This window comes from Exophiala viscosa, assembly GCF_022695815.1.
Source record: "Exophiala viscosa unplaced genomic scaffold EDD37scaffold_1, whole genome shotgun sequence".
Classification (NCBI taxonomy): domain Eukaryota; kingdom Fungi; phylum Ascomycota; class Eurotiomycetes; order Chaetothyriales; family Herpotrichiellaceae; genus Exophiala; species Exophiala viscosa.
In genome coordinates, this window is record NW_026944353.1 from 1,465,005 (window position 1) to 1,477,702 (window position 12,698).

A 12,698-nucleotide genomic window follows, 5' to 3' on the forward strand; every position below is an offset into this window, starting at 1 on the left:
ACTTTGTGGCCCCCAAAGGATGATCAGGTCGGTCGAGTTGTTCTTCCAGATCGCGATAGCTTGTGTTTATTGGAACCTCACCCATTTCATACGACGACTTTGGACATAGGCTGCCAGCTGACTCGCCAGACACCAAGCCTGCGGAGGCTTCTGGACGCTGTTCGCCGTGGTTGCTTCGGCCCTGTCGTTTGAACCTGTTGTATCGCGAGCCGAGCATGCTGGAACCCTCGAACCACACCTGTGAATTGGCAACAGCAATGTACTTGTGCAACAAAATTAGCCTGACAGAAGTGTACAGCAGCGTGCAGAGAGACAAAGGATGGGCTCCCTCATATGCAGGTCCGAAGCATTTCGGCTGGTTACATCGTGACTTTCATTTGTCTCAGTTCTTAAACTGGGTATAGCAGGATTGGCGAGCCAATCAAAAAATTCAGCAGAATTTCTTGCCAAACGAGTCTAAGCTCTAATACGTCAAAACCCCTATTCTTAGCGCTTACTTAGCAAGACTCTCCCAAAAGTTTTTGATATCGATATAGAAACTTATAATATTGCTCTAACTATCTCTTAACGTACTCGATTTTATTAGTAATTTCGAGAGTGCCGAGCTCTTCTTAAATACTTTATACCTCGATTTAAAACTATAGTACGAGAATTTTTTCTTATATACTACGACCTTTAGAAAATCGTAATTTTTAAAAAAATCTTAGTTTTTTAGAGATATATAGCTACTCTTTAAGTATTTTTATTAACGCTTTTAATATAATATAGATATAGATATAATATATATAATATTTAAAATTCGAGCTAAATCGACCCTAAAACTAAAAAGTTATTAAATTAAGAAGCTAAAGTGCGAAGAATATCGTAATACTTAATACTTAGGTATTATTTATCTTAACGAATAGTAACTCGATTTATTTACTTTTTTCTTCTTTATTTAGGTCTTTATTAGGTTTATATATATAAATACGCTTAAACGAGAGGAAAAGATTAACTATTAAGGGAGATCGAAAAATACGTAGTCGAGTAACGAAAAGAAGCCTACTTTACCTGTTTTGGAGCTCAGACCCTTCTGGCGAAGGACTTTTCTCCGAAAAGGACTAGTGCGTATGCACTGTCACGTGAGCCTCATGGGTCTGAGAACTGAGACAAACTTTCATGCACACGCGCGTCCCTGTCCCTATCGGCAAATCTGTGCTTGAGTGCTGACCAATTAACTGCCTCGAATGACAATAGGGAGTCATGCTCCATGCTGATGATGCTCATAGCCGTGAACCGGCAATGCAAAGGAAATGCAAAGGAAATGCAAAGGAAAGACGAAGGCATGCCAGGTGGGTATCCTGGTTGTCTGTGTCGTTGACCATGCGGACCTACTCAAGGAATAGATGGTTCGATTATTTGGCGAGCCTGGGTTGTTATCTAGGCTCAGATAATAATCCCGAAATCCTAAGACTTGGCCTAATGAAAGGGAGGATATAAATATATATAACAACAATGCTCAATCGTATTGTACAGTCCAAAGACCCCATAAATGGTATCATAGAATGTCGCAGGTCATCATCTTATCATCTCATCATTCATCTCATCCTGAATCATAGTTGTTGCAACCGTTTCGTGGTTGGGTTTTCATGATTGCGTTACCAAGTATTGGATCGTGCTGGCGAAAGCCCCCGCTGTCTGTTGACTTGTGGTTTCGCATGGGCAGAAGGTCCTGAAGGTTGTCGTAAGCGGTCGTTATCCTCGACATGTGGCTTGGTCTCCTGCTCCATTTCTGAAAGTATGCCCTGCCACAAGCATTCGTCTTCTTGGTCAGTAGCCATACTCATTTGACGTTGGCAAATCTCTATCAAGACGGATCTTGACAGCTTGGGATCACTACTGACATATCTGTATGCAGTGTTGAAGCTTCGACGTGCGTCTGCAAACTGTCCTTTTTCGTGTTGCAACCGTCCGAGTCGTCGATATCCCAACCCAACACGCCAAGGGTCAATGCTGCCGTGGGTCTGCTCTAAGTCTGTAAGTCTCCTCTTAACTTGTGAGCAGACATGATCCACCTCATCGTGCGAATCCCGGGCAACCAGCCTATAAGCCTCCAGCAGAAGGAAGTAGACTGAGTAATAGTTGTTGGAGCCGCAAATCTCGTCAACCTCTTCCACATGTGGGAGCCATTCGGCCATGTCGGCTTCCGGGTCGTACCATAGCATATCTAGAGCCCTGTTGAGTCGTACTTCATAGAGCAATGGGTTGTGCTTTTCAACTCGAGCCTCAAGACCATTGAACATACAGCGAGCGGCGCGCTCATATAGGTCTTTGAGCTGAGATACTTCCAGTTCGCCAAAGGCACTGAAAAGGGCGTGTCGACAATCTTCCGGCTCCAGAAATTTATGCGCCCATCTCTTTATATTCTTGAGCAAGGATGCTGCTAAAGGTTGATGTATCGTTCCCATATGGGCGACTCGACCCACTTCGAAGAGCAGACGCATGGGAATGTCGTGATACCACGATTTGAAAAGATCAGGGCTCTGGAAACCTTCGAAGGCTTGATGCCAATGCCCCCAGGCAAGCTTGTGCTTGCCACTCTCATACAGGTTGATACCTGAAGTGAGGTATGAGGAGAGTAAGCGGGCAGCTCCACGTCCACCGTTGTGTTGACCAGGTAGTTGTATACTAGTGTCCCAGTGGCCTTGGGAATAAGCCTCATGAGTCCATGCTCGAAGATTCTTCAGGAACCGTTCAGTAACCCCTGTCGTAAAATGGATTGTGCCGATCGAAGGCGAAACGATGCTTTCTGGTGAAGAACTCCAAGGGACTAAAGCGGCAGAGGTTTCCTCTGGTGACCCAGGCGACGTCGGTGTAGAGATTGACTCTGTGATCATCGGTGAAGGCTGATTCAGTGTTCGTGCTCGCTGGCGAGCGTTTTTGCGTTTCAATGACCGTTCGGCTTTTTTTCGAGCTTCCTCAAGACTGCCGGCGGCGGGTATAACCCTGTAAGACGCAACATCGCCCTCCAGTATTTGTTGAGCTAGGTCTCCCTTCATGTATTTCCCTAGCTTCCATTCCTTGATTTTGTTCTTGTACATCTTGACACTGAAGAAGGTTAGCTCGGACATTTGAATGCAACGGGCCAGCATGTCTGGGAAAAAGTGGCACTGTCTGAGAAGAAGCACTCCTGCCCCAAAAGTCCACTCCCAACTTATTGTCTGAGCACACTCTCCAGGCAGGTAAACTCAATACTGATAGCAGCGATGCCTGCCGTAGGGTTTGAGGTGCAGTAGGACTCTATGCTTGTTTCGCCTTCTGCTCTACGGCTCATTTTGTGGCCTCTCAGCCGGTGGACGCGCCACTCAGACAGTGCCATTACTTCCCGCGACAGGCTCTCAAGTGTATAGTCTTACCTTGCGGAAACTTTATGCTCGTCCCTCATGATGTCCATCACCTCGGCCAAAGGTCGTTTCTCATAGATGTATAGTCGAACAAATACTGGACGCAATTCTTCCCAGTCTTTTGGAGACTGGGGCCGATACTTTGTGGTCTTTTGAGCCATGAGTATGGTTTTGTGAGATTTTGGTAAAGTAGGAGTGAGCCTGGTAAAGAAGGAAGCAGATGTGGGATTTGAAGCGATAATATAGCGCGGGTTGAGGCTGAAAAGGCCTGTCCCTCTCCTTGAAGCGCTACGAAACGACGTGCATAGGCGTATTACCAATTCCTGGAGAAAGGTCGAGGACAGCAGAGAGCCAAAAGTCCTCAAGGAGGGAAGACCGGTTATGACCTGCGTAACTGCCCAGACCGGAAATGCTCGAGATTGGCCATTATATTCAAGGAATATCTGGCTGTTGAGCGAGGAATGTCTTATTACTAAAGATCCCGCAAAGGACTCTCACGGGTCGGTGGTCAAAAAGAAAGACCAAAGATCCTCGCATGAAGGAAGAGAGATGCGTTGGTGGAGGGCAAGAAGACTCGGCGAATGATTGTTAAAGAATGGGCGTTAACGGGAGGGCGGGAATGCCCCAAACAATGGGCTTGACTCCTTATGGCTAGCCTGTAGTGGCTGTGTTCCTTTTCGCACTGCCCCCTGCAGAGGTGACCAAAAGTCCTGTCACTCTCTTATTAAGTTACCTCCTGTATCACTCAATATGAAAGAAGTGGCGGAGGCCCAGTCACAAGTAGCTCGTGGTAGCTTCACGTGGACCTCATTCTGACTCGAGCCATCATGCATCGTACTGGGTCTTGCAGATCATACCGGTCTGCTCATTTCATCCCCTCTCCCTTCACAGTGTACTAAAAGTCCCAATTCCACATCACGCAACAAGGACTCTGGGACATCGGAGGAAGAAGCCCGCATCAGCCACTGTCGTCAGGCCAGCAGACTGATACACTCGGCGCGTGGTCATGCTCGAGGACGCTGAAGATGCCCTTGTCCAACAGCTTGCGACTCATTTCCATCACAGTCGGGGAGATGTAGAGCGCGCCTACAGCACAGCACCTCGAAATGTCCGAACAGTGCTACGACGCCAACATGTCAACACCGTCCAGCCCCGCTCAGACCGCCCACTATGCAGGTTTGTTGGCGAAGAAGGCTTGATACGAGCTTTGGGTTTGGTGCAGTTAGGCGTGGCTCTTCTGACGTTGGCCCGGGTATACGACGAATGCCATGTCGCTCTATGCAGAAGTCTCGCAGCGACGCACAAAGGGACAGAAGACCATCAACACAGCTTCGGTCAAAATCCCTGTGTAGACCTGCGGCTTCTTACAGACAAACTAACACACTACGAAGCCACTGTGGAATATGTGGAACACCAGATTTTACTCGAAACAAAAGTCGATGGCACACGCAACGCCGTCTGGAAGCCTGTGGTGCGTATGTCTTTCGACAAACTCCCAAGGTTGGGATCCCTCGCTGAGTTGTTGCCGGGAGAGCACTCTGCCAGCCATGGGTATGCTGGTATTGGCGGCGGTGGAGGATCAGATATCATCAGTGCAAGCCTGATGGGTCTCTTGTTGCAGAGAACCGGCAGCAAGCGAATGGACCTGCTGATATCCACTCGTACCTGGGCAACGGGATCTCAAGGGAAGCAAGGTTCCAAACTTGGTGTTAAGAGGGAAGTCTACAATCCTGGTCGGCCTCCCATCGAGGCGAATGGACGACCTATAGCAGGCACCTTCCGCGTCAACAGCGACACACACGCTGAGGGTCGTGACCTTGAAACAATCCCGCTTAGCCACCATTCACAAATCTTCTTGGTGCTGGACCAAGGCGAGTCGACAAAGACGATTCCCAAAGACGAAAGAGCCGATCTGAAAGACCAGTTTGATGCTGTGCTGGCGCAGAGGAAGGCTCCCATTGATACGATCCTTATTGTTGATACCGGTGGTGATGTATTTGGTGCTGACAGCAGTGGTGGAACTACTCCAGACCAAGATCTTCGCGTACAGAAAGCGATCAGCAAACTATCGCCGGCTTACAATTTGGTCACCGCTGTGGTATCACCAGGAGTTGATGCTCCGGAGGATGCGCCCCTCAAAGCCTTGGAAGCTGGCGGTATGGTCTACAAGCTATCCGATGATGAAAAAGAACGACTGCTGGACATCTTGGTCAAAGAGTACAAGATGGATGGTTCCGATCCGAGCAGATTTGGGAAGACGATTCTGGCACTGCAAGCACGTTTACGCGGAGTGGTGGGTTGGACTTCACTGGACCTGCCAACCTACGTTGTCGATACGTGGGACAACCCTTGGAATTGCTTTGTGTACATCCGAGAGTGCATGAGTGATATCATTTTCATGCCAACAACAGGTTTGCTGCCTCTCATTGATATGGTCACAGAAGAGCAAGCGAACATATGAGAACGGCGGAAATAAGCCGTCGACTGTGGAAGCTACGCTCCTATTGCATCTACAAGAGCTCTGTGCTTGGTAGGACCAAGGGCGACCTACTGAGACGAAGCCATGGCCGACCTGTCACATGTCCGCCTGTATGACCGGACTTGGTTTGCACCCATCGCAGGTTCCGGGACCGGCGCCAGGCAAAGGATACTCACAAGAACCTCTGTGGTGGCAGCCTGTCCCGTCTGGACGACATGGTGGGCAGAAGCATCGCAGTTGTAGGTAGATCTATTTCCGTTGATATGCGCGCATCTCGCCATCTTGGCGCGGCGGGCAAGTTGCAATGCCTCCATAAAAAAGCTGTAGTACCCATCAGCGCGATCTACGCCCTATTACAGTTTTATTATCCGACAGTCAACAAGCAAAAGCCACCTCTCTTAATGTCCATATCACTACGAAGCACTTCACTCGTACAAAGACTTCTACCACGACACACTAAAACCGTGTGCGCACTCTATCAACAAACAACTCACCTATTTCACTCGTACCCCGCCAAAATGTCATCCGGTCTGACTCCAGTCTTCTCCAAAGACGCATGTCCTCGTAAGTCTGAGCCCAGAAGTCTTCCAGCAAACGAAGCAGACGTTGACTATAATGTCTGAAAACAGCTGCCGGGCCTTACAGCCAAGCCATTAAAGCTGCAGGACAGGTCTTTGTCGCTGGTCAAATCCCTGCCGACAGCAACGGCCAGCTTGTGACGGGCTCCATCGCCGAGAAGACCGAGCAATGCTGCAAGAATCTTGAGGCAATCCTGAAGGCAGCTGGAAGTGACATCTCCAAGGTGGTCAGATGTGGTGTGAGTACACAGTGTCATTGCATCGTAGCACGAGTCTATCATACTAACTGAGTATCTTCGAAGGTCTTCCTCTCCGACATGAAGCACTTTGCAGAGATGAACGGCGAGTACGAGAAGTGGTTCACTCACAAGCCAGCGAGAACTTGTGTCGCCGTGCGAGAGTTGCCCAAGGGCGTCGACGTCGAGATCGAGGCCATCGCCATCCAGTAAGCTCGTCCGAGCTCAGCCTATCCTTCACAACGATCTGATTGTTCAGAGGAGTCCAACACAACCAGCGACCACCGGCGCGCCTCTAGAATTGTACATCTCTATATAGCAGTCCAAAAGTCACAACTTACTCCTCCCATCCTCACCTTCATGCTCGCCGAGTTCAACCACTACTTTGCCCCAGGTGTCGCGTGCACCAAGCGCAATCAGGGCCTGTGGAAGGCTCTCCAGACCTTTGTACTGCTTGTCGCTATACGTGATGCCTTTCATTTTCCCGCTCTTGATCAAGTCGAAAATCCCCTTCCATACTACGGGGATGGTTTCCTTCTCCCTGTTGGCATACTGGCCCCAGTGTATTCCCACTATGCTAATATTCTTCAAGAGAACTCGGTTCAGTGCGACCTTTTCGATGTTGCCGCCTGCGAAGCCAATTACGAGCAGACGTCCGTTCCACGCTATACACTTCATGGAGGGATCAATCATGCCTTGTGCCAAGGTCAGCTCCTGCGCAGTCTCTTCGAATAAGGGGTAGACTCACCAACTGGGTCATATACGACATCCACACCTTGCTGGCCATTACCTGTCCGGTGTTTCTTGCAGAGCTCAATAATCTTTTGCGGCCAGGCCTTGTCGCGATAGTCCACCACATAGTCTGCCCCATAGTCCAGACATACCTGTCTCTTTCTTTCCGAACCGGCCGTTGCAATGACCGTTGCACCCAAAGCTTTGGCAATCTGAACGGCCGACAACCCAACGCCACCAGCACCAGCGTGAACCAAGACCCACTCGCCTGGTTGTGTGTTTGCTCGTGTTATCAACGCACCATACGCTGTTGGAGCGGTCACGTAAAGACCACAAGCATCTTTAAAACTCCAGCCCTCGGGAATAGGAAACAGGTTCGATTCGGGGGCGAGAATGTGAGAAGCGTATGCGCCTTGGCTTGCGCCAAATACTCTGTCACCGACTTTGAATTGATGATCTCTTGTCGTGCTGATGGTTCCATCAAGACTACTCGCAATTACGCCCGATGAGCCCTTCTTCGTGGTAGGAGTGGCCATCACGACGCCAGCGAACTCCATGCCGGAGATCCATGGTAGAGGTGGCTGGTGCTGGTATTTTCCCTGGATTTGGAGCAGGTCGAAGAAGTTCGTTCCAGCGGCATGGATCTTGATCAGGTACTTTGTAGCATCGGGGGTGGGGGTCGGCAAGGTGGTTACAGTGAGATCTTGAGGTCCGGAGACATACTTGCTGACCTGTACCGCTTTCATGATGGGTAGAGGACTATCGTGAGACAACTAAAAATCGGCGGTCATCGAGATACAGGAGCACATTGAGCAAGTTGTCTGTGTCGGCGACAAGTAAAACTGCGGACGCATCCTGGACTGCAGCCGCCGGATCTGGGGCATAAGCCTCGGTTCCCGCTAAACCTGCCCTCCACGAAGTTAAGTCCCAATATCGAGGGGCACGCCCGGACCAAACCGCAGAACCCTCTCCGATCGCGCCTGAAGATTTGCGCTTTTCAGTCTTGGCTGGTTGCGCGGATTCCTGTTAGTGTCTGCGCTCTCTGCTTTGTCTGCCCTGAGTTCTTGCGGAACCAAAGTCACACCATCGACCTGATAGTTCCAATGAACGCGTCTTCTCATCCTGACACCCGTCTATTTGACCTCGTGGACTCTCTGATTGCAGGATTCGAGGAGCTCGTATCGGTAGTCAACCTTCAGGCGGAGAACGAAAAGACTTTGAAGGCGAAAATCGAGTTGGCTGCAAATGAGGTACGTACAACAGTCCGCGTTTGCTTATTCCTTTCTGTCATGATGAGAAACCTTGATTAGCTCTAGATCAAGAGCTGCTTTATGCAGCGATGAGCGACATTTGCATGTATTACCTGAACACTCTTGTTTGAACATTGCCTTTGAAGACAACGCTCGAGGAAGACTTTGGCACTGACGATCTCACTGTAGTATCAAAACCTCTTAGCTGTCGACAGCAGTCGCTCAATATCCTCACATGCTGCCCCTCCGAGCCAAGTTTTGAAACAATTGCGCGAACCTCTCGATATAGAACACCAGAGCGAAGGCCTTCCTGCTGTTCGCAGGGCCAAGCAAATCATAGAGGTATACAGGAGATCGAAGATGGACAAGCCTCAAGTCAATGGTGGGAAATGCCCGGTCGCACATGGGGCTGTGGACGCAGAGGACTTTGAACATGATTTTACCACGCCGGGTGTCCAAGGCGGCCTTGGCTGTCCTTTCGCTAGGATGGCGAATGTTGTTCCAAATGGACTAGACGGCCAGGCAGATCCCATCGCTGCTGAATTCCACCAGGATAAGATCTCGACTAGATCACCCCCTAGCGAGCAAAAGCCTTCTGGAAAATGTCCGATACGCTTTCTTGATCAACATTCTCCCGATGAGGTAGCAAAGTATTTCGAGAATCACAAGCACGAAATTCCGCGCAGCCACGAGATATGCGTCAGAAGATACCAGCAGAATGAGAGCAGCGCCCGCCAACTTGATGCGAAATATGGAAGCCTGGCGAATATGATCCAGGGCCTGGGTGTCAAGCACAAGGCATACCTTCCGGAGAGAGATCGTATTGAGGACCGTGATAGAAGGAGCTCGAGCCACGCCGTTGAAAAATGGGCGGAAAATCTCAGTGAAACTCCTCCTCCGCCTGCTGTGGACGAGGTTGTGGCCTCAGAAGAGGCACCGAGAGTGCCACATTTTGAGAGGACGTTACGAGAAGTGCGAGTGGGAGAGTCTCCAAGTCGGCCGTGGGGTATATCTGTGCCTGCAGACAAAGAGCCCGCGCCTAGTGCTCTACAATCGGAAGACGATGTCGAGCATCTGAAGATCCAACCAGAAAGCTCAAGTGCGGAAGCTGACACGAAGCCGGCACCCCAGCCAGCCGTGGATCATACGACAGATCAGAAGAAACCATCACCACCAGTTGAGTCTGCTTCCACGGCCACCAAAGACCGTCCAACACAGATCATATTCAATGGACCAGTCTTCTTTGGCTACTCGGCTGATGAAGTGATTAACCTGTTTCAGAAGACCAACCTGGGAAGCGCCATGATGACCGGAGCGAATACAGGTTGACACAAGACGTTTTTCTTGTACAGGATTTTGTTTTTGTCTATAGCGTTCTGAGCGACCTGATGATGATACCCATGATATAATGATTGAAGAACGAGAGTATGAGCAGACTCAAGGGCATTTTTTGTACTATTACCAATTTTCATGAAGAACTTTTTACAAAGACATGTATTTGTAGGCACGCAAGGAGTCAACCTGTCCACAGTGGCCATGAGACCAGGATCAAGATTGAACTATGAAGGTCCATAATCGTTCTTGCAACGGGTGTGAAATATCCACCAGCTCTGGCAGGCAAGCTCGCATGACGCGAGTCTTGCAAGCCGTGACTTCGAGAGTATCGAAGAGCTTGTGGGAAGAGTCAAGCAGCTGGAAAGTGTTGGATGTTGCGACATGACGGACGTCCGATGTATGGACATACCGTATCATCAAGTTCGACGCCTCCGAGGGGAGACGACATTTGAGTCATAAGGTTGTTTTGCGGTACTTTGTGAATGCATCACATTTTGTTTCGAGGAAGATGAAATTTGAAGTTGAGATTTGAAGTTGATAGCCAAGTGGAAAATGGAGTCTCTATATGATCTGCCGTATAGAAACTACTGGCGAGTGGTAGACTTATGCCGCAGCTTGGCGCGCGGACATGGTCTGATGATACTACGATTTCCCGCAACATTTCCATGAGCGCGCAGTTTCGGTAGAACAGATCCAACACAGCTCATGGAAGGACTCTTTACCTGTCTGAAATGTGCGAGAGCACTTTCAGCTGCTGGCAAAAGTCGTCCAAGCACTAAACTACCACAACAACTATCCGGGAACCGCAGCTTCGCTTCGAGTTCTGTCTTCAATAATCGTCCCCTCAATGCCGGAAATGGATCAAGAGCAATTCAGACACGAACTCCTAAACAAGTGACGCGAGTCGCATCGACGGCCGCAGCACCCGCAGAGGAAGACAACTTTGAGCGACATAACATCCCACCGACCGACTATGGCGAGTGGCGGGCTCATGGAAGAGCTGTACTCGGACCAAACAATTTATTTCATCCATTCTCCAGATCGCCTATACCTGAAATCCGGCAAAGAGCTCGTTATATGAAGCAACATGCCCTGTGTCCACATCCTGCACATCAACAAACCAGAGTCCCCATATCTCCTCATGATCCCGAAGCAAGAAAAGTGGAGGGTGTGAGTTCTCAACCGCCAGCTCATGTCGAATTCGAGTGTCCCGATTGCGGTATTGCGACATACTGCTGCGAAGAGCATTGGGCAGATGACTTCGAGGCACATTTGGAGATATGCGACACATTGCGGCAGATCAATGAAGATGACCATGATCTTCGCTCCGGAAGATGGTTTCCTGAGTTTGAATATCCTGGACCTCAACAGACAGATGAGATCCTGGTCAACATGACCAACTGGGATACCTTACTCTACACAAGACAATATGAGGCGATCAACGACGAGAGAAGTATGCGACAGGTCACCCGATTATTGACATATCCATTGTCGTTGGGAAGCGTGCTCCACGAATTAAGCCCTTATAACATTCGCACGGGGGGAAGACTGACAACCGAGGGCTTGAAGAGTTTGACTGGTAAGTGTGCCCTTGTCATTGCAGCACTTGTTCTTGCTCACTTTCATAGCACTACGATACACACTTCATCCACCCAAGACTGGTCAAGGCCCAGGCATCAAAGGTCTGCGATTGTCGAGTCCACCCGTCCGAGTGTTTATTTTAGGTGCTCGTGCCGAGTCATCACTGCCACGTGAAGTCTGGACGCAGCTTTCCCACCTGTTTCCTTTGGCACTCATCCATCTCGTTTTCATTGGACCGGAGTCAATGGCGAACAGAGACGCGGAATTTCCTCTTCCGGAGAGGACTGCCACGAACCCGTTCGGCGCCATTGTCGAAGACCGTGTGTCACCCAAGATGAAAATCACGACATATGTGGAGTATTTCCACACGCTGCATGAGGCGAACCTTTTCTATCCTTACGATCCGTATTTCGACTGTTTTATGCTATACCACCCTGGACTGGGTCACCCAGCATCCGCTCACGAATGGGAGAAGACTCTACCTCAGTTGTTAGAAACGAAGGTTCCCATCATTTGCACTGGCTATACCGAATGGGACATGAAGCGGGACTGGCAGTGGGTCATGGAAAAATGCGCCGGCGAGGTTGATCTTCTCATGGAACCTGGAGAGAACCGTTTCCGGTCATTAAGATGGGACTTGAATGATCTTGATCCTCAAGATATCAGTTGCGGTAATTGGGGTGTTTGGGCGTTCCGAGGAAAGAGGTATGTCCTGACCTTTGCTTGACTGTGTCTTGACTGTTTGCTCGAACATGATTGCTGACCGATATTACAGATACGAAGCGACACGCCGGGACAAGGCGGAATAGATTATTTGTGATTGTATAATATTGAAGCAACCGTCACAGTGACTGTGGCTATGCTGCTCGCAGCTTGGAGCTTATGTGCGGATAAGCTTCCATAAGCACTGATACAAACTGAATGCCTGAGATGCTGGCCGTGTTTCCCGTGTTTAGTGATGCTGTAGATCGATGGGCGGCTGGCTGTACGGGCGTGGAGGCTGATAGGTCATCCAAGCCACTTGATAGCAGTCGTTGATGTCAGCCAAGTGGTGCATCCAATGACGCCCTATGAGATCGCTAGGCTGTGCCTTCGTTTACAGCAACAACTCCTCCTGCACCTGT

The 12,698-nt window shown here is 49.6% G+C and overlaps 6 protein-coding genes across 6 annotated transcripts; 4 read left to right on the forward strand and 2 right to left on the reverse strand.

Moving 5' to 3' along the window:
* Window positions 1-1,346: 1,346 nt before the first annotated feature.
* Window positions 1,347-3,939, reverse strand: EDD37DRAFT_615508 (uncharacterized protein). The gene is made up of 2 exons (XM_062815603.1): window positions 3,396-3,939; window positions 1,347-3,087 (listed from the first exon to the last, which is right to left on the reverse strand). Exons 1-2 carry the CDS (start codon window positions 3,542-3,544, stop codon window positions 1,638-1,640), a joined length of 1,599 nt encoding a protein of 532 aa, XP_062674791.1. The 5' UTR covers window positions 3,545-3,939; the 3' UTR covers window positions 1,347-1,637.
* A 184-nt stretch (window positions 3,940-4,123) lies between these two features.
* EDD37DRAFT_615509 (uncharacterized protein) lies at window positions 4,124-6,215 on the forward strand. The gene has a single exon (XM_062815604.1). The coding sequence runs from the start codon at window positions 4,390-4,392 to the stop codon at window positions 5,842-5,844; it is 1,455 nt and encodes a 484-aa protein (XP_062674792.1). The 5' UTR covers window positions 4,124-4,389; the 3' UTR covers window positions 5,845-6,215.
* Window positions 6,216-6,380: 165 nt separating this feature from the next.
* EDD37DRAFT_644687 (endoribonuclease L-PSP) lies at window positions 6,381-6,889 on the forward strand (the record flags this gene model as incomplete). Its single annotated transcript, XM_062817537.1, has 3 exons — window positions 6,381-6,426; window positions 6,492-6,679; window positions 6,743-6,889. The coding sequence occupies 3 exons, from the start codon at window positions 6,381-6,383 to the stop codon at window positions 6,887-6,889; spliced, it is 381 nt and encodes a 126-aa protein (XP_062674793.1).
* Window positions 6,869-8,332, reverse strand: EDD37DRAFT_25452 (NADPH2:quinone reductase). Its single transcript, XM_062810723.1, has 2 exons — window positions 7,425-8,332; window positions 6,869-7,371 (listed from the first exon to the last, which is right to left on the reverse strand). The coding sequence occupies exons 1-2, from the start codon at window positions 8,152-8,154 to the stop codon at window positions 7,007-7,009; spliced, it is 1,095 nt and encodes a 364-aa protein (XP_062674794.1). The 5' UTR covers window positions 8,155-8,332; the 3' UTR covers window positions 6,869-7,006.
* A 306-nt stretch (window positions 8,333-8,638) lies between these two features.
* Window positions 8,639-10,102, forward strand: EDD37DRAFT_25763 (uncharacterized protein). The gene is made up of 2 exons (XM_062810767.1): window positions 8,639-8,783; window positions 8,848-10,102. Exons 1-2 carry the CDS (start codon window positions 8,748-8,750, stop codon window positions 9,985-9,987), a joined length of 1,176 nt encoding a protein of 391 aa, XP_062674795.1. The 5' UTR covers window positions 8,639-8,747; the 3' UTR covers window positions 9,988-10,102.
* A 486-nt stretch (window positions 10,103-10,588) lies between these two features.
* EDD37DRAFT_25499 (zinc-finger of mitochondrial splicing suppressor 51-domain-containing protein) lies at window positions 10,589-12,621 on the forward strand. The gene is made up of 2 exons (XM_062810730.1): window positions 10,589-11,572; window positions 11,622-12,621. The coding sequence occupies exons 1-2, from the start codon at window positions 10,699-10,701 to the stop codon at window positions 12,299-12,301; spliced, it is 1,554 nt and encodes a 517-aa protein (XP_062674796.1). The 5' UTR covers window positions 10,589-10,698; the 3' UTR covers window positions 12,302-12,621.
* The last annotated feature ends 77 nt before the right edge of the window (window positions 12,622-12,698 follow it).